This window comes from Podarcis raffonei, chromosome 2, assembly GCF_027172205.1.
Source record: "Podarcis raffonei isolate rPodRaf1 chromosome 2, rPodRaf1.pri, whole genome shotgun sequence".
NCBI classification, from domain to species: Eukaryota; Metazoa; Chordata; class Lepidosauria; order Squamata; family Lacertidae; genus Podarcis; species Podarcis raffonei.
This window is the reverse complement of record NC_070603.1, coordinates 23,684,351-23,704,975: the sequence shown is the minus strand read 5'-3', so window position 1 is coordinate 23,704,975 and position 20,625 is coordinate 23,684,351. Positions and strand designations below refer to the sequence as shown.

The 20,625-nt window shown below is 40.3% G+C and overlaps 1 protein-coding gene across 5 annotated transcripts in view; it reads right to left on the bottom strand.

The window, feature by feature from the left end:
• Positions 1–20,625, bottom strand: part of HELZ (helicase with zinc finger) — a 111,827-nt gene that overhangs the window by 72,066 nt on the left and 19,136 nt on the right. For 4 of the 5 annotated variants that reach the window (XM_053375343.1, XM_053375342.1, XM_053375345.1 and 1 more), the window contains 5 exons: positions 12,414–12,641; positions 11,435–11,471; positions 8,179–8,303; positions 3,144–3,200; positions 528–579 (listed from right to left, as the gene is read on the bottom strand). In XM_053375343.1, coding sequence (XP_053231318.1) covers positions 528–579; positions 3,144–3,200; positions 8,179–8,303; positions 11,435–11,471; positions 12,414–12,623 — 481 coding nt within the window. In that variant the 5' untranslated portion in view covers positions 12,624–12,641. The remainder of the gene's footprint in view (positions 1–527; positions 580–3,143; positions 3,201–8,178; positions 8,304–11,434; positions 11,472–12,413; positions 12,642–20,625) is intronic. The other variant, XM_053375346.1, reaches the window with a different exon arrangement.

Here is a 20,625-nt window from a genome sequence, read left to right as displayed (position 1 = left end):
GGGGGCCCTCCCTTACAGGGAGAGAACAAAGCAGGGAGAGAATAGAGTAGCGAAGTCAGCATCTGCCTTTCCCATTTGGTGGGAGGATCTTTGGATCCAACCTATTACAGTGGTACCTCAGGTTACTGACGCTTCAGGTTACAGACACTTCAGCTTACAGACTCCACTAACCCAGAAATAGTACCTCGGGTTAAGAACTTTGCTTCAGGATGAGAACAGAAATCGTGCTCCAGCGGCACGGCAGCAGCAGGAGGCCCCATTAGCTAAAGTGGTGATTCAGGTTAAGAACAGTTTCAGGTTAAGAACGGACCTCCGGAATGAATTAAGTTCTTAACCTGAGATACCACTGTACAATCCAGGGTCTCTTGATTACAATCTCATGCTTAGTTTAAAAAATCACATTAGAGGCCACTTCCTAGTCTTTTATAATAATTGATCCCAAATTGTGAGATAGCCACGGTTTAGCCATCAATTGACAGACAATTGCAATCCCTCATTCGGTAGTTTCAAAAGCTATTTTTATTTACCTTCCTCCAATTCTTCTACATGGTATACTGAGGGCACTTTACCAACTGCTGCCTGAAATCATAAAAAGAAAAAAAAATGCTGAGCACATTAAGTCAATCAATAAAGAAATCAAAATTAATTTCAAGTATCATTCTGAGTAAGGTAAAGGTAAAGGGACCCCTGACCATTAGGTCCAGTCGCGGACAACTCTGGGGTTGCGGCACTCATCTCGCTTTACTGGCCGAGGGAGAAGGAGTACAGCTTCCGGTTCAAGTGGCCAGCATGACTAAGCTGCTTCTGGTGAAACAGAGCAGTGCACGGAAACGCCGTTTACCTTCCCGCCAGAGCGGTACCTATTTATCTACTTGCACTTTGACGTGTTTTCGAACTGCTAGGTGGGCAGGAGCTGGGACTGAACAACAGGAGCTCACCCCATCACAGGGATTTGAACCGCCGACCTTCTGATCGGCAAGCCTGTGTCATTCTGAGTACTAACTATAAAAATGTAAACATTAAATATACTTCCGTTTTACTGTTTGAGGGAACAAATATAAATTTAGGTTTATAAAGGTAATAAATGTTAAGCCTGCTGCTTCAAGACTATGATTCAAACCATGTTTTGTTCAGGCCAGGTTTATAATCCTGGCTCATTCACTAACCAAAATTTAAAGTAACCAGTGCTTCCTTAAATTCAGACATAACTGGAAACTCTGGTTAGCTCCTCATGGCTGAGAGGTGAGGGAGCACTGTCATGTTAACACTAAGCTATATTTTAGGATTGCTCCCAAACCTGCTCATTCTGTTAATTATTTGTGCTAGTAGCGTAAATTTGAAACCTAATTCTTTCTAAAGTCAGGACTAGTGTCAGAGATCAGTGAGGGTGGTCCAAGTGCCCGGGGGATCAAAAGGACCCACCACCGATTCCACCATCAACCCAGTTCATTTTACTTAGCACTGTTAGATGGTTGGATAGGGAGGCAGCCATAACCAGCGGCGGCAGCTGTAGCAGCACACATGTGCTTACATACACTCACTGCTGTGATGCATTTCAGAGGGCTGGTTTGATCAGAGCAGCCACTGATCCTGCAACTTGATACTTTATTCTTTGCTGCAGTGACAACAGTCACTGCCCGTCCTCAGTGCTGCTTTCCGCCACCTGTTGACCTTGCCCAGTTTATGTGGACAGAAGCAGCGTCTCTGTTTAAGTCTGGAGCATATCATGATCATTTGCTTTTAACCCAAATAATCTTTGGTGGGAAGGAGTGCTTGGACAAACAGGCAAAGAAATCTGCTTCTTTGGTCTCTCACTCCCCTAAAACCTTGGGAAAATCACGGAGGTGGTAAGAGATAGAGGGAATTGTCTCAACAGAGATGGAAAAGCGGACGAGTGTGAGACACATTTCGTTGTCTAAATAGGAAATTTCTGAGTTTACCTTGGAAGCCTTTTAAAATCTCCCTGGGGATGCAAGTGAGAAGTGGTCCATTTTAAAATAGCTAAGTTTAGGAATCAGGCTGTTTATTCTCAAGCAAAATGCAGCAACTAAGAAAGATCTTTTAAGCTTAGGTCTTTGTGTGATTTTTTTTGTTTGGCATGTTGCAAAACATTTGCCATAGGAAAACATAAGAACTTATTCCCCCCCCCATTGGAATCAATTGAGTTTAAATTTGCTTAATGTTGGCTGAATCAGTCCCTTATACACTTAATATTCATTTTTACAGCTTCCCTTGGGTAGGTAGACTGTGCAGCATATGTAAAAATAGATCCAATTTCCATGTTTATTTTGATGAAGTACAGTCATTACAAGCTTATTTGATGTCATGTTTCATGTGGCACACATTTCTTACAATATGCACCCCTCCTTGGAGACTTACCATGCCAAGTTAAAAGTGTGAGAAGAACAGGTTTCCTGACATAGTAGCAGTTGTCACCACCAAGGGTTACATTCATTAGAAATATTCACCATGCAGCAGTGGGAATGATAAAAAAAAAAAAAAATCACCTCTGGCTTTAACAAAAGTGAATGTGGGAAATGGGCCTCCAAGGCTCTTTCACAAATGCAAAATCCATCAGACTACTTCTCTACATTTGATGACCCTACACCTGATTATTGTGGTAACTGGCCCAGTTGGAAAGCATCATGTGTGGTGGGGTGATATAAAAGCTCTGAAGAGTTTTACTTGAATGAGAGGAACCTCGGTTAGAAGACGAAGGGGTGGCCTAAAGAGGGAAGAAGGATGTTTTCGGAGCAGGGGCAGTGCCAAACAAGACACCAAAAGCTTGGTGCTGATACACTGTTGTCCAAGGGCCTACAGAATCTTGGGACCGACCCTGGCTAAAGATAGGCTAACAGTGGGTGATTAATATTAGACAAAGGAATCATTTACTACAGATGAAGAAACAAAATGTTCTCCATCACATTACAAACCACAAAAAAGCAATTTCTCAGCTTTCTTGGGTCTGTCTTTTTTAGCAGAAAACAAATATAAAAGAATAAAGAAAATCAACAACCATGTAGACGGCTTTAAAGGAGGGGGGGTGAAGCTCGTTAAACTGTGCTAATAAAACTCAGCGCATAAAGTCCAAAGTTCTATAAAGGAAATATATTTATTTATTCCAGTATCATACATAGACTTACCTCTGTTTCAACAAGAAGTGTTTTCAGCCTCGTCAGATCTTTAGTTACCATCCCGTTCTGCCAAGAAAGAACATTATCACATGCTGTCCATTTGTCAACTGCAAAAACTGTTTTTTTAACCATTGTTTACAAGGTTAATAAAACTAGTTTTGAGAGCTACTGGACCATAAGAACACAGTATCATATAAAAGTCCTACAGAATCAGGCCAGTTAGTTTATCTAGTCCAGTAGCCTGTTCTCACAGATGCCCACTTGAGATTCCCAGCAAAAGGCAGACCACGATTATCGGTGGCCTTGTTTATAACAAAACATATATTACATATTTGTGGTCACTACAGGACAGTTTAAAACTGAGTGAAAATACACTGAAAGTGCTGGCAGACTTTTTCAAGGGGTCCAAAACGGAAAAATGCTATTACTATTTTAAAATCCATGGGAAACTTTTTAAAGCATGGGAAACATTTTAAAACTTAAAAATATGGAGAGAGAAATTATATGGTCAGAACGTATGTCCTAACACTTTTACTACAGCCATTCTGTTGGGCAGGAGTTTCTTTTTATTCCTTATAAATTCCTTCCTTCTTTTCCAACCATAAACATGTCTGCAGTGACTCTCTTAAAAAACAACTGATAACACTAATACTCCAGGACAGCTGAAAACTACAGACCTGGAGGCTGGTCTAGCCAGTATTACCTGGTGAACCTGATATGAGAGGAACAGAGCCTTAACTTCCCTGTGCAACTCTACCCCCCTTTTCTTTCCACTGAAGTACAACGTACTTCAAAGGCGAACCTCAGACCAAAGGAGCTGCCAGATCCTTTCCTAGTAAAGGAAGCATGCTAGATACCAACAGCTAATCCATCCATGCTAGTGAGATCAAAACAGAACTTTCCCATATAAAAACGATCAATACAGGGCAATTCAAAAGACGAGTGGAGAATCAAAAGCAAACAAACCACCTAACCCAAAGCCCATGTAACAAGGACATGTTTTTCCTTTTTTTAAAAATCACTCTTCCATTAGCTTTAACAACTCCTCCCACATTGATTCCAATGGGAAAGGAAAGGTGTCAGGTCCATGGCAGGTGTCCTTTTTACCCCATTCCAGGAGTGTGCAAGTGGAATGGAAGTGCTTCTCCTGATCTGCCCCAAGATGCCCTTGGAAAACCTCTTTGTTTTTCGCCTCTACCATCAGAGCACCAATGGAAGAAGAGGGATAGCCACAGAGGTTTCTTTTTTTAAAAAAAAAAAGTAATGTTTATTAAGGTTTTGGAAGATTACAGAATTGAAAAAAAAGAAAAAAGAAGAAATGCAAAAACACAAAAAAATGAAAACAATTAAAAGAAAAAAGAAAGAAAAAACAAATCAATCCTTCCATAACTTATCTTTCATTTGCTTGTTTCCTTGACCTCCTCACACCTCCCTTTTTTGTATTCTAGTTCAATTTGCTATTTCAGCAAGTCCTTTCCCTCTTTGTTTTTATCCTAATAATTTATCTTACTATAGTGTAACTCTACATTCTCACCAATTAACAATCTATTTTTTCTTAATCTTTTATAACATTTCTGCTAAAACCACATAACTTCATTCCAACATCCTTCTAACATTCCTTAATTTTACAATGTTTCTGTAAATAAACTTTAAATTTCTTCCAGTCTTCTTCCACCGACTCTTCTCCCTGGTCTAGCCACAGAGGTTTCTGTGGCTGCAACCTCTGGTGCTGCCTATGGATAGGAAGATCTACACCTATGGCCCAAAGACACCCACTTGGGGACTACTGGATTGCAATTTATAGAGATTAAGGCTCCCCGTGCCCTGCGGAGGCTTTGCGCAGCTAAGCCAGAAGCAAAACAGCGAGAGGGAGCGCTGCGCAGCGCTCCCTCTCGGACGGCCGCTAGGGTGAGGTTAACACCTGAGGGCGATCTCACAAACTCTGTACCAATAAATAAGAGGGTACGACAAGGGTGCATCCTTGCCCCCTATCTCTTTAACCTCTATATTAGTGACATGAGAACTCCCCTAGTTGAGGCCCAAACCACCATTCATGCACCCAGGCTTGCAGACTATCGCTGCCCCTTACTATTGTACGCTGACGATGCGGTGATCCTCTCATATTCAAGAATCGGTTTGAGGAGGGCCTTTAAGATCTTCGCGTTATATTGCCAAACAAATTTACTTACTATTAACCATTCCAAATCTAAAGTTCTAATTTTTTCCAGGAGTCGTAAATTGTATAGGTGGGAACTCGAGGGGAAGCCAATTGAACAAGTCTACAAATTTCAATATCTAGGAATTTACTTCCAGCATAATATGGGATGGAAAGCGCATATCACATACCTACAAAATAAGGGCAAAGCCCTTATCTACGCTCTATTACGCTTTTCCTTTACAGAGGGGGCTATGCATGTTCCTTCTGCCTTAAAAGTTTATAGTGCAAAAGTGGTTGCATCTATGGCCTATGCGGTCCCTTTATGGGGCGCTTTTGTAAACCTCATGCCTCTGGTGACATTGCAAAATCTTTTTCTCAGACGCCTTTTGAAACTACCCTCCTGTGTAAGCAACTCGGCTATTCGCTTAGAACTTAAGACCCCCTCCTTAGAGATCCTGATGTGGAGACATGCCTTTAATTACTGGCTGTCCCTTTGGCATAAATTGCCCAATTACCATCTTATTCAGTGCCTTTGGAGAGATGAATTTACCAGCCCATGGGCAACAAAAATCCATTCCAAACTGTTGTCTTATGGAATCTCTCCTTCCGATATACTAAATTTAGATCTAATTACAGCAAAAAAGGTCATCAAACAAAGATTGGAGGAGGTTGATTTGCAACAAAATCTTACTACAGGTGGAGGTACATGTTCCCCGATAAATCAGGGCATTACATTTATGTCCCAGATACCTCGATATCTGTCTACCTTATCGGTTGCGTCGCATAGATTCGCTTTTGTTAGAGCCAGATTTAATGTGTTCCCCTCAAATGTGCTGAGCAATAGATTTTCTAACAGTAAAACCTCTGTTTTATGCGCATGTGACAACAAATCAATAGAATCCCTTTATCATATCTTGTTTAATTGTCCTTTATATATTGTTCCCCGATCAAGGATTCTGAGTTCAATCATTTTGGAAACTGTTGCTAAACCACCTGAATTACATCTAGCCTATCTACTCCAGGACATTGACTCTTATAGAACATTACAGGTTGCCAGATTCCTGAATTCAGTTCTTTCATATAAAAGACTTCATGGAATGCTGCATGACTATTAAAAATCTAGTAAACTCTATCCACCATCTTTATATTCAAGGCCACAATATGGTACATCTAGAGATTGTATGTAACGTGAAGGAGATTATGCGTTGAAATATTTTAGCTATTTTATTTATTGATTGGTTTTACCTTGTGGGCTTATAGCCGAATAAAGTATTATCTATCTATCAGCGCTCCCTCTCGCTGTTCTGGCTTCTGGGATAGCCCGCGAAGCCTGCATTCCCTCCATAAGACGCACACACATTTTCCCTTACTTTTTAGGAGGGAAAACGTGTGTCTTATAGAGCAAAAAATACGGTATATAACAAACACGTGACAATCCATGCAATTTTTTGGTCTTCAGATTTTATCTTTGATTCTAACTTCTTTTTTAGCACAGCTGTTATGTTTTAAGCTGGTATCAGTAAATTTTGCAAGGTTATGTGCAGTTATAACAAAAAGTGTATGCTTAATATTGTTTGTATCAGCCATAGCTTTAAAAACAAACATACTTTCTTTACTTGACAATGCATGTGTCCTGAACCTGTGTGTCCTGCTAGAATGTGTTTCATAAACAACAGCAAAACAGCAATGAATCCTGATGTAATCTGCTCACAGGAGTCAAATTTATGAACAAAAAAGAAAACTTCCTTAGTCTTTCAAATATAAGTGGACCCAAAGAAATAAGATAAAACACATAAACGGTTTGATTCAAATTCTTTTTTTAAGGTGGAAGTTAAAGTTTTAAGACTGTGAATTTATCTCTTGCTAATGAATCAGCACCTGCAAAAGAAAACCGAACCCCTGGCTTTTGAAAGAAAATTAAACAAGAAAGGCTTTCAGCTGTTTATTTTTAAAAAAACAGAACTTCATTATAGCTTTCCTATATTGCTTTCCTATACTGAGTTAATTTTATGTTAACATACTTTGGATCACTCGTCAAAATATTGATCCTATTAACTTATTACCCTATTAACATACTGCTATGTAAAAAATCCAAGGGAAGTCAGTATGTCTGAAAGAGCCATGGCTATGTGGATTTCACCATCTCCAGTGCAGTTTAAACCAAAAGAAACTGAAGGCTGACACCATCCTCTAGTCTAGACTCAGAAGGTCAGAAGGCAGAAGTAAAAGGCCTAGCACAAGCATAGGCAAACTCGGCCCTCCAGATGTTTTGGGACTACAACTCCCATCATCCCTAGCTAACAGGACCCGTGGTCAGGGATGATGGGAATTGTAGTCCCAAAACATCTGGAGGGCCGAGTTTGCCTATGCCTGGCCTAGCAGCAGCGGAGAGATTTTTGTAGATTCCTTGGTGAAAGCTGGGAAGGAGTATTTGGCCACTGCAAGCAATACCACAGGATGCAAGTCTTGAGCAGTCTGTCAGCAGCAGGCAGAGGCAGCTAGTGAAGTTGCTGCTTGAGTGCTACAAATCAATTACCTTTCCAGTCAGAAGCCAGAATACAAGGAGAAGCAAACTCAGGTGGCCCTCTCACATGCTTTACACACTCATAATCTTAGATGCTAGAAACAAGGATAAAGGACTTTCTGCAGCTCTGGATCCAACCCAATGTATTTGTTACATGCAACAGCTGCCAAACTCTGTTGGATCAGAGTCGTGGATATAACTGGGAGTCGTGTTTCACTTTATCTATAAACATCCGCATGCATTAATATATTCACTAGGGCTCAGCACAATTCATTTAGTGCTGAAAGTTACTGACATAGCCCCTTCGTTACTAGATAAAGTATATTAGTTCAAAAAACCAGAGATAATCAATTGTCACCTACCAGTGATTCACCCATCAGTGATTTAGAAAGAGCGTTCGATACAATCTGCAGCTTCCCTTTAAGATGCATGCAGCAAAGCACTGCACGGAAAGTGTCATCTTCCTTGTCCAGTCCTTCTCCCAATACTAAAGTGAAAACCATATTCCATTATTCGCCACCAATTATTTACACCAGTTTTTTAAGGCACCCCAACTTGAACTACATCACAGAAGTAAAATTAAGTGGGGGTTTTTCCAGAAATATAATCTTAAAATATCCTCCCTCATTTTCCACTCTGTGGTTTCCTTTTGCTCACGTTTTATGTGAAACTTTCTAGCTCTGCTTTGAACTTAAACATTGTGCTATATCTGGTCAACATTCCGGGATGGTAGGAGCTGTAACCGTACATCATCTGGAAGGCAACAAGTTCCCCATCCTCATCTTAGGAATTTGTCCTGCATAATTTCTGTCCTAATGAAGAGTACTTCTAAACTTCCACTGCTCTTCTACACGCTTTTTCCTAATTGAAATTCATTTTCAATAAAGGAAGCACAGAATACATTTCCAATGAACTGCATCTGAAGGAAATAATCAATAACCTATTTACGCCAGAACCAGTCCTAATCAAATCAGCATTGTGTATTTTCTTTATGTCTGTACTGGCTTAATTTTAATAATACAAAATTAAATCTTGACATGAATTTTGTGCTCCCAATGTACAGATACTGGCAACGTATTTAACAACAAAAGCCACAACTGCAGGAGAGGTAGAGATACAAAGCTTTAATTAATATCCTATTTGTATTATCAAAACATAACAGCATCATCTAGTCCAGATATCTTCAATCTTTTCAACATGCATTTGGAGACCCATTTCTTAATCTTTTACCATATATTTCCATGGTAGTAGTGCTTCTGTCCATCTTAGATCAGACCCCAGCCCAGCGGTGGGTCCTGACCCACCAGTTGAAGATCAGTGATCTAGTCAACACTGATGTATGTAACTCTCTCAACGAATTAAGTGGGATTTAACAGTGTTTAATGTAGGGCTGGGTCATCTCCCTAACATGAACAAAATCTAATTAAAAAATGGAGAGCTCCATACTCTTTGTTCTTTGGTGCTCTTTGTCCAAAATATGTTATGAAATGAGACAGGCAGTTCTTGTTACATTTTGGAACTGACATAAGTTAAGACTAGGATATCCAAACTGGCACCCTCAAATACCTCCCTTTGCTCTCCCATCATTGAGAGTAAAAGAAACATTAGCAGAGTAGTGAAATGTTTTTGAGATGTGGAGAGAGGGAGACAGAGACAGAGATCAACATGTATATATTAATTAAATTTATAATCCTGTTTCTCATCAGAGCCGACAATGGCTAACATTTATGAAATACAGCGTTCAAAACAAATTTAAAATACCATTTGCCATAAAACACGGAGAATCAACAATACACTTGAACAAACAGGGACATTCAGAACAGTGGGGGGGGGGAGAGAATGAGCCTCTGGAGTCCTGGATCAGAACTGAAGGGTCACAACTCAATCTTAAAGCACATGCTTTGCAACCAGTAGATCCCAAGCATTGTTGGTACACCTGGGAGAGACCCCTGCCTGAAATCTTGGGGAGACACTGCCAATCAGTGTTGACAATACTGAACTAGATGGACCAATAGTCTTAAGGTAACCTCCTATATATGTTCCTATATGTCTCCTTCCAATTCCATGCTTTATTGCATAGAGCTTTCAGGCAATAGCACTTACTGATCCAGCATGTCTTGTAACCAACCCAATGTAAGTAAGTTTTCATATTACTAAACCTCAAAAGAGCTGCCTTTTAAGATAATGAAAGCTGCCACCTTTTGCAAGGAGGAAAGGATTCTCCCCCCCATCTGAAATGACTGTAATACACAAAAACCAAAACAACACATGATTCCCATTAAAATTCCTCCCCATCAATTTAGCTTTAGCTGTTTAATACATGGGTGTTAATGAACCTACCTCTCAAGCCAATTAAAGCTCACAGCATAATTATTTAATGAGGAGAGTCATTTAAACAAAAATCCAAACCTCTGAACAAAGATTGTTAAAGGCAACCATGTCAGAATACTGTAGAATAAATAAGCATGGCAAGCAGGATCACCAGAAATGCAAATTAAGTCATTATTATTATTATTATTATATATTGCAAGTTACCTGGCATCCATATGCAGCTATGTCAAGCTTCCAAAGTGCTTCCCATTGCTAAAAGCTAGTAATAGAGAAGCTGCACTACTCTGCATAATCTACCGCAGGGGGTGGGAAATCATGGTCCTCCAAAGGCTGCTATACTTCAACTCTGCAGCCAGCAAGGCCAACAATCGGGGATGATAGGAGTTCCAATGAATCAAAACCTGCAAGGCCACAGGATCCCCACCACTGGCCTACAGGGCAATGTTTCTAAATACATACTTTAATTCAACTGACTCCAGCATTTTGTTGTATCAGGTTGAGAGTTAACAGCGATACTACTGAACCTTGGAGCACAGCAGGTAGACTCAACAACCGAGTACCGTATTTTTCGTCCTATAGGGCGCACCGGCCCATAGGACGCACCTCGTTTTTTTTGGGGGGGGGAATGAATAAAAAAAAATTATTTCCCCCCCAACCGCGGCTGCCGCCCCAAGCCTTGCGCACACTCGCCCGAAGCACGGGTAGCCCTCCGGAGGGCTCCGCGTGCTTCGGGTGACAGGCTGCCGCCCCAAGCCTCGCGCGCCCGGTGGGACCTCCCGCCGGGCGCGCAAGGCTTGCGGACACTCGCCCGGGCTGCAGGCTGCTGCCCGCAAGCCTTGTGAGCCCGCGGGAACTCCCGCCCGGCTTGCAAGGCTTGCGGATAGCTTCCTGAAGCCTGGAGAACGAGAGGGGTCGGTGCGCACCGATGCCTCTCGCTCTCCAGGCTTCAGCGAAAGCCTGCATTCACCCCATAGGACGCACACACATTTCCCCTTCATTTTTGGAGGGGAAAAAGTGCGTCCTATGGGGCAAAAAATACGGTACATTTTAAACAACAATTAGGATTATGTTCTCATAACTCTACTTTAGAGAGTGCAAGAAGATTGCTGATACTTAGAGAACATACTCTGTGACGTACTGCACGATTTCTCTTTGCAAAGTGGCAAATATTGTTTTTATAAAGCTCACAGCAATACTTCCATTTTGGACAAATCCTTTTCTCTAGACTAAACTCCAAAGAACCAACCACATTGCTATAAGCTGTAACAAAAAACTGCGTCTTCATACCGTGCCTGCAGTCTTCATCTGCCTTTCCATAGTTTTTCTGAAAAAAGAAAAATATATATATTGTTAGACACAGCATAAGCAATAAGTACATATTTGCTTATGAATTTGTTTAAGGCAGCAGTTAAACAGAAACATGTGATTAATTCAGCAGCACTCTTGACTGTAATCCAAGCACAGCCAGGAGTATGCAAACCTCTCTGATTTCAGTGAAACTGTCTATGCACCCGTTCACAGTTGGTAATCAAAACTGCAGCTCAAATCTTAAATACAATCAGTAAATTCATTCTCCACTTGGGGATCCCTAATGCAGCCAAACTAGCACCACACACAACCTCGACCCCCTATACACACACACCAAGGAAGATATCCTCAGACTTGCAGAACCCCAAAGGTTTGCAACAGTACAAAAATCAATAGTCCTACTATTTGAAACATTTGCCCCCATTAATAGATCAGATCTAAACTGCACTTAGGTTTAATCTTGAAAGCTGCTCTAATGCAGGCAATCTTGAAATTAAATTTGAACCAGATGTTAGCAAACAAACACCTATTCGTTTCATCGGATACCTGCGGCACACCCGCCCTGTTCCCTAACCTTCCCCCCCACCCCTACTCAGGCAATGCAAACCCACTTCATCCACCTTTCTAACCTGAAACAGTGTCTCTCTCCAGCGACGGTACAACACAAGTATTGTTTTAAATAAGGCAAAATAAAGAACACCCGTCCGTGCATCTTTTACTTTACCCAACAAAAAGGGCAAAAAAACCAGACCGTGTATGCCCACCTTCCATGAAAGCTAAGAGCGCGGGGACCAAGTATGTCTCCCACTCCAATTATGTAGCCAAGCAGGTAAATAATTGACTGCTAGCTCTGAGCAGCAGGATAGTGTGATGTCAATAAAGGCTTTTCGATTTCCACGTACTCATACAATAAAATCAAATTATTTTCACTGGATTCGATTGTAAACATCACACTCACAAGTTGCAAAGAAGAAGCGATTCTATAGAGAAGGCTCTCAATTTTGATGCGGTCGATTTCAGCCTGACACGCTTCTGGGAAGTGACTGGGAGGGTACCGGCTGAGGGAAAAGAGGGCCTCCGTGCAGTGCTTCACCGCCACTTCGTAATCCTGCTGTCTGAGTGATTCACATGCTTGTTCACATGACTTCTCTGGTCTTCTGTCTGCCATGACTCAGCGGCAGAAATCCTAATATGAATCAGGAGGGGTTTCAAATGCAGGTTAGCTTTAACACAAAAATATGGTCTTTCAAAACACACCTACATTTTCCAAATGCTACTAACTGGCCCCCATCGCTATCCCAGGGTTCTTATATTCCGCTTGAGCCTCTGCTGCATGCTAAATTCCTGCCGTTTTCCCCCACAGCATTTCTCCTTGCACTTTGCATCTGTTTCCATTTTTAAATACTGTTATCTGTCTCCATAACTCTGGAATGAGTAGGTGATGCTCATGTCCCCTTTTACTGCAAACATCAACAATAGTACCTCACGAGAAACCATTAGCTTTGCATTCGTTTGCTTTACATTGGTTTGAAGTGCCACTCAGAGTTAATGTTCCTCTTGCAAGGGCAGATTTCTCTACACCTAAAGACAACTTCTATTATAACAAATGGTTTGGGGGAAAACACCACCGCCACATTTGCATTAGGTGTTGTTATAATGCTACCCGTTAACAAATCTTTCCTTGTTTTCTCATGTTATCAGCCATAATGGTATTTTATAAGGAATTTATATCGCAGAGGCACATCTTTTCAGGGCTTTACACTGAAGTGGGAGTGGGGACTTGTTTGTCTTCACAATGTTTATCAATTATGTACTATTTTTCTAAAAATGTTGATTTTTCCAACACTATATGTGCCTTTTTACCTCACCAAAACATCCCAATGCCTGAGTTGGCACAGCAAATGGGGCTCTGTCCCAGCATTGAGTCGCATCGCAGCCCAGACCAGCCAGGTTGTTTTGGCACCCAGGAAAGAAATCCCACAACCACCTCTTCATGCAAAATACAGTAATTATAAATTAAATAACTAGCCATTTTGTGGCATCCAAAATCAGCTGCCTGAGGCAGCTTCCTCACCTTGCCTAATACCCAATACTAATCTTCAACCGTAAGCCAGCCCTGGTGTAACCTGCATTCTGGCGCTAACATATTAAATCTTCATATTAAAATGAAGCAAAGCTTCAAATTCATTCATCTTCCTATTAAACTTTGCACCCTATGTTTGTTTCTGTATTGGTAGAAAACCCCACTAAGACAAATCTCCTAAACTTATTTACCCTGGCCTTTGACACCCAAGGTGCACATTTTTTGGGCCTCACCCTTTCAGTAACTGTAATTCTTTGTTTCTAAAATGGTTTTTAATATTTTATTTTAAATTGTCATTACCTGCCCTTGGACTTTATAGTGAAGAATTTAATAGTAATAATAATAATAATAATAATAATAATAATAATAATAATAATAATATACTTTAAATTAAAATTTAGGTTAATAGATAAACCAACTTAATACAAGATGCTTTTGAAAATATGTTCTGCTCTCTGTGGAATAAAGGATCTACACAAATGTAATGCTCTTGATCTCAAGAATTGCCAACAGGACTAATCATCATCATCATCATCATCATCATTTATTACTTATACCCCACCCAACTGGCTGAGGTTGCCCAGCCACATAAAAAATGGTAAAACATCAGACATAAAAAATTTCCTGATATAAGAAAGGTCACATGCTGTCTCTCCCCTCGTCTCTTTGCCCAAACCAGTCTTACAAAGCAGTACTATGAATGTTTACTCAGAACTAAGTCTCACTATGTTCAGTAGGGCTCAGTCCTATATAAGTGTACTTAGGACTGCAGTCTTCAATCCTGGATACCATTTTACCATTTCTTTTACGGATGAGAAAATATTTATATGTAACTACATTGGTACCTTGGGTTACAAACTTAATTCGTTCCAGAGGTCCGTTCTTAACCTGAAACCATTCTTAACCTGAGGCACACTTTCGCTAATGGGGCCTCCCGCTGCCACCACCGCACAATTTCCATTCTCATCCTGGGACAAAGTTCTCAACCCAAGGTACTACTTCCGAGTTAGTGAGTTTGTAACCTAAAGCGTTTGTAACCCGAGGTACCACTGTAATACAATTTTTTCAAACAACTCTACAAATTATTTCCTCAACATAAACATATGTGGATATTTGTCTCCAAGATTTATGTCAATAACAGGCTACTATTTGGTTGTAAGTCGCTTTGGTTGCCTTGAACAAGATAACAAATTTAATAAATAATGATCATAATAATTACTGTGAAGATGTCCAGACGCTTGCCTCCTAACAAGTGCTAATATTCCACCCCCAAATTTTATTTAAAACAAAGATAAAACAACTACATACAATCAGAGCATCATCCCCGAATACTGTACTGTACTCCACAGAGCTTTGTCAAAGGGTATATGCTAAAATCGTCACACAAACCCAAAATGATACATAATAACCTCCATTGCTTGGACTATTGTCCACAACTAAAATGTTATATTGTATCAGCAGCAGTGCTAGTCTACAGGGTTTATACAGGAAGGAGAAAAAATAATAATTAAAATATTTAAATACGAATGCTTCATGCAAGCCAAACTGTGATGTAGACCATATGCATCGTTCTGACATATGCCTCATTGTTTGTATAAACTATAAAATTGCCGCTGGTGCCAATATTAATACTTGATACTAATACCCGATACTAATCTTCAGCTGTAAACTATAAGCAGAATTGCCATCAACTTTCAACACAGTACTGAGTACTGCACTTCCCTGTTTCTGCCCACACCAGTGTGTGAAACTGAGTTGCTGTGGGTGGGGACATTTTAAGCCTTTCAGACATTCGTTGTAACATTTGCACTGGACACGATGGCTTGCTCAGTGATTTTTGTTTTAAATGAGATGTATTAGTATTACTATTATTATTTTAAATGCATATACTGTACTGCCCTTCATCCAAAGATCACAGGGTGGTTTACAGCATAAAAGCACAAAACATATAACACAACAATAACCTCCCCAACACATTTAAAAGGCCATAGATTGTTTAATCAGGCGAAGGTCTGGAAGAAGAGAAATATCTCACACTCCAAAACCACCATGCTACAATTTTGTTGTTATTTGGTATTATGGAGCTACAGTACTATTGTACGATAATGCTAATTTTAAAAATACAGTAGTATTAATGAAAAATCTTTCCATTCATGGCTATTTTAGCAACATGGTGAATGACAGTGGCTAGAAAAGCAGAAAGCGGGGGGGGGGGGGGGGCTTAATTGTATGGCATTCCAGCCCAATGGTGTTATAGTGCTATACTCTCACATTCCATGGAACCAGATGTATTTTAGCGATAACAGAATAGGATCTTTCTCTGGCATAATGAGCCTTCCCATTATTTTCCTCCCCCTGAAGTCCCGTGTACACTTTTTCCCCCCTTTTCTGCAAAGCACTTAAGAGGCTCTATTTATAATCAAGCTGCGTTGTCCTTGCCTGCGAGCCTAGGTGAAATTGCCTCGGTTCCCGAGGTGAGAGCTGGGGCAGTTTCGCCTAGTGTCTCGCGAGCAGAGGCCAATGCAGCTCATTTTTTCCAACATTGTGGTATATCGCCACACTGCAATGTTTAGCTGGCAATAAACCGTGATGTTGAAAAGCTGATATTGCCCAGCTCTAGTAACTGCATGCAATTTCTTACAAACCGTGACAAGCTCTCAAGTGCCTTTTTATTGCAATCAAAAACGGGCATACTTGGTTGGAAAAATATACTTCATTTGTTTCATTTCAAAACAGTTGCAAATCTACCATTATACAAATACCAATTCTCTGAATGTCATGAATATGACATGCATTTTAGTTCCTTATCAATGTAATGCAATCTCCTATTACAGTGGTACCTCAGGTTAAGTACTTAATTCATTCCAGAGGTCCGTACTTAACCTGAAACTGTTCTTAACCTGAAGCACCACTTCAGCTAATGGGGCCTCCTGCTGCCGCCGCGCCGCTGGGTCACGATTTCTGTTCTCATCCTGAAGCAAAGTTCTTAACCTGAAGCACTATTTCTGGGTTAGTGGAGTCTGTAACCTGAAGCGTATGTAACCTGAAGCGTATGTAACCTGAAGCGTATGTAACCCAAGGTACCACTGTACCTATGTTCAGAAGCCAAAAGGCAAAAGTTTAGAAGGCAAAAATGTGTCTTTTCCAACCAGCCCTTTGGTTTTTAATTATGTGGCCTCCTTCAGTGGGTGGGAAGTCTCAGCCCTGCTTTTTATAAACATGAATGTGTTTTACTCTGTTTTAGTTTTATGTAGCTTTTAATGAATATTTCTAAGTTGCTTTGTGTTACTTCTTATAAGAAAAATGACTAATAATTTCAAATAATCATTATAGTAACAGCCATTCTCACTTCTTATAAACACTGATGTTTAGTGCTCATTTTGTATGAAAGCACAAAGCACTTCCTGTAGTATAATGATCAAGCTAACTTACAACCCAGTTTCTGAGCCATGCTTCAATGCTATTTATTTACAGTCAGATTTTAAAATGACCATTTTAAAATGGCCAGAATATTTCTGGCAAAAAAATAAAGAAAACGCATGAACACAACTATTTGCAACAAAATGAACTGAAATCAATTCCTGCACGCCTGTTGAATTTCACCTTTGAATGAAGCACCAAAGAATTTGCTTTGTAAAAATGCTTGTAAATGAACCCCCTGCTGAAGAGAAATAAAAACTTTTAGGGGAAGTGTTAGAGGAAATTGTTGGTTTTTGTTACGTAAACATTTAACAATACCTTTTTACAGCCTGTCTGGGTCTCATGCACATCTACAGTTCAAAGGCATTAATGGGAATTTTTATTTTTTACTATTCATTCAAAGCTTGCCAAATTATTATCTCCTTGATCGAACTGCAGTTTAGGAGAGAAGTATGGCTGCTGGTGGGAAATAACATTTTCCATAGGAATCTTTGGATCATTCAAACTGTGGCCTAGAACAATCCTGACAAAGTTCAAAGTAACACCAGTTTTTCTTTATTAAATTGGAAAATGCTTCGGAAAAACCACAGTGGAAACAATGGGGTCAGTATTCATCTTTTAAAGGGTTTACCTTTTGAATACCCTATGTCATCCCACCAGTAAACCAAACGGAAAGCATTCGCATCTGGTCAACATTTTGTACTGCAAAATACCCACCCACTCCCATCAAAAGATAAAATATTTCTTTCAACAATATCTCTAAAGCTCTATACTTTGATACGTTTGTTCTCATCACTCTGTCAGTTGCAGATCCTATTGTCTAGTTGTCTCATACACTAAGTTGTACATGGATAAGGAGACAGGCCGATGGTGGGGGAATGTCTAGCCCACAAGCCTAATTCGGCTTGCCAGGTCTCAGAGGTTGGTCCACCAAGCCATTTTGGGAAAACCACACCTACCTCCCACAGGCACGCCATTATATATGAAGTCAGGCGCAGGGAAGTTCAAGCCACAGTTAAAAGAATGAAAAATTAGGAGCACATGCTTAAGTATGCATCCAATTCTTACATGCACACCATCTTAAATTCAAGCCAGGCTGCAAAAGATTTTCCTTCGCAGATGCATTCCTTCAAAGATACAGTCTTTGATAGACTGTAGAAGACTTTATCCACAAACAGCAACCATATATAGCTATCAAATAAGTTTAGAACTAAATTTATTCTCAGGGATCATTATGCTAACTGTTCAGTTGCGAGTCATAGTAAAAATATCTTTGAAATTAAGCTCAGCAACTTTAAAGGGCTCTCCTACTTTTCAATGGGCACTACGTAAAAAAATAAAATAAAATCATTTTATTTCTGTTACCCTGTGCATAACAAGCTAGAGTCTTTTTGTTTCAGCTGCCCAAAGACAAAACAAAATTCATATCTCAAGAAAAAGGCACAAGGTTTTTTACTTATCTTACAGAGTAGTAAAAGGAAAATTACAGAGCTGAACAATGCTGAAGTTTTGTCAGATAGTGTTAAAACACACACAGCAAGAATAGGTTTCCCCATAGCAATGCATTGTGTGAAAAGAAAAAAAGCAAATATAAATGGCCATAATTTCAGTTGTGACATTTGGCATAATGCATTAATATTAACTCTATGAACACATTTCTGGTTCTGGCTTTGAAACGACACATTTAGGATCTGGCTTTAAAACTACCTAGAGCTGATTCACAGACAAGGAACTAGTGACTACTAATGAACTAATGACCACTGCACAGTGGTACCTCAGGTTAAGAACTTAATTCGTTCCGGAGGTCCGTTCTTAACCTGAAACTGTTCTTAACCTGAAGCACCACTTTAGCTAATGCGGCCTCCCGCTGCCGCGCGATTTCTGTTCTCATCCTGAAGCAAAGTTCTTAACCTGAGGTACTATTTCTGGGTTAGTGGAGTCTGTAACCTGAAGCATCTGTAACCTGAAGTGTATGTAACCCAAGGTACCACTGTTTAAAGGCTTATGCCAATAGGCCACATTCACACAATATGAAAAAAAAAAGAGTGGAAGGAAGGGTGTTAGAATTCTATGACCAAGTGTTTATTTGTGTAAGCCCCAGTTCACATCAAATATTTTATATGCAGTGAGTGAAGGTATGAGAGTCCTAAGGCTTAATCCACATGTATAACCTATGTACATAGGACAAGCCTCAGGATCCCATTTATTAAGTACTACCTGACTGTAAAGTTCCTCCCTGCAATTATGAAAATCATTCTAGAATTCCCTCTAGGTTAGGAAAAGTTGCTTAATGAGAAGGGTAATAATATGCTAGTTGACCTCTAGCAACTAATGCTTCATCTCTGTAGAATATTTGATATACTAGGCAAGTGGCGGTGTTCTTGTAACTTCCTTTTGCAAACTTCAAACCACACGCCAGAACTGAAGAGCAAGACAGAGCCATGGGCAGCTGCACATGCCATAATCAACTTAATGCTGCTGGCACAACTACTTATTGGCTCTTTCCTCCACCCTTTGCCTTGCATCAGCCAGAACTTCTGTTGTTACGAAACAGATAAAGCAAAACCATAAGACTGGATTGCCCACATGCAAATAAAACCCACTAAGCAATGTTAGAAATGCCAAATACCCTATCCTGGAATTATGGCACATGAGATGGTTTCTCATTATTTCTGTACCATATAGAAGAGAATCAGACACTTTGCAACTGCATGCAGGGGTACCTCAGTTTACGAATTTAATTCATTCCAGAAGTCCGTTCTTAAACCAAAGTGTTCTTAAACTGAGGCGCACTTTCCCTACTGAGGCCTCCCGCTGCCGGTGCCCTTCCACCGTTCGGCTTCCGTTTGTCTTCCGGGGCAAAGTTTGCTAACCGGAACACCTACTTCCGGTTTTGCGGAGTTCGTTGTCCAAATCATTTGTTAACAGGACCGTTCGTAGACCGAGGTACCACTGTACTAGTGGCAGCAATTTTAATCTGATTCTATACCATATGTCAGGAGTGCTCTGATGGTGTTTCCTGCTTGGCAGGGGGTTGGACTCGATGGCCCTTGTGGTCTCTTCCAACTCTATGATTCTATGATTCTATATCGTATATTTTCAATTGGATATTTTATTCTGGTACCTTTGTGTTGTTTTCTTAGTTAAAAGATTAAAACATATAAAACTATTTAAAACTGCACATACGTTATCTTCCAATACATAGGGTATAGGGGAGATCAAAAATATCAGAGTACCTTTGCACAACTTGCAACCCACCAGGCTGAAAACAGCCTACCCAAAGTATGCATGGCTGCCCGTTCAGGAGATGGGTAAACCTCTGCTGCTGCTAAAAGACAGACAATGCCATAGAGAAAGAAAGAGCAACCCCTCTAATATCCCAAGGAGGAATTATTCACAGAGAAGTTACAAGTAAAAGCCACTTGGTAGTTTAGCAGGGGTCAGCAAACTTTTTCAGCAGGGGGCCGGTCCACTGTCCATCAGACCTTGTGGGGGGCCTGACTATATGGGGGGGAGAGAACAAATTCCTATGGCCCACAAATAACCCAGAGATGCATTTTAAATAAAAGGACACATTCTACTCATGTAAAAACACCAGGCAGGCCCCACAAATAACCCAGAGATGCCTTTTTAAATAAAAGGACACATTCTACTCATGTAAAAACAC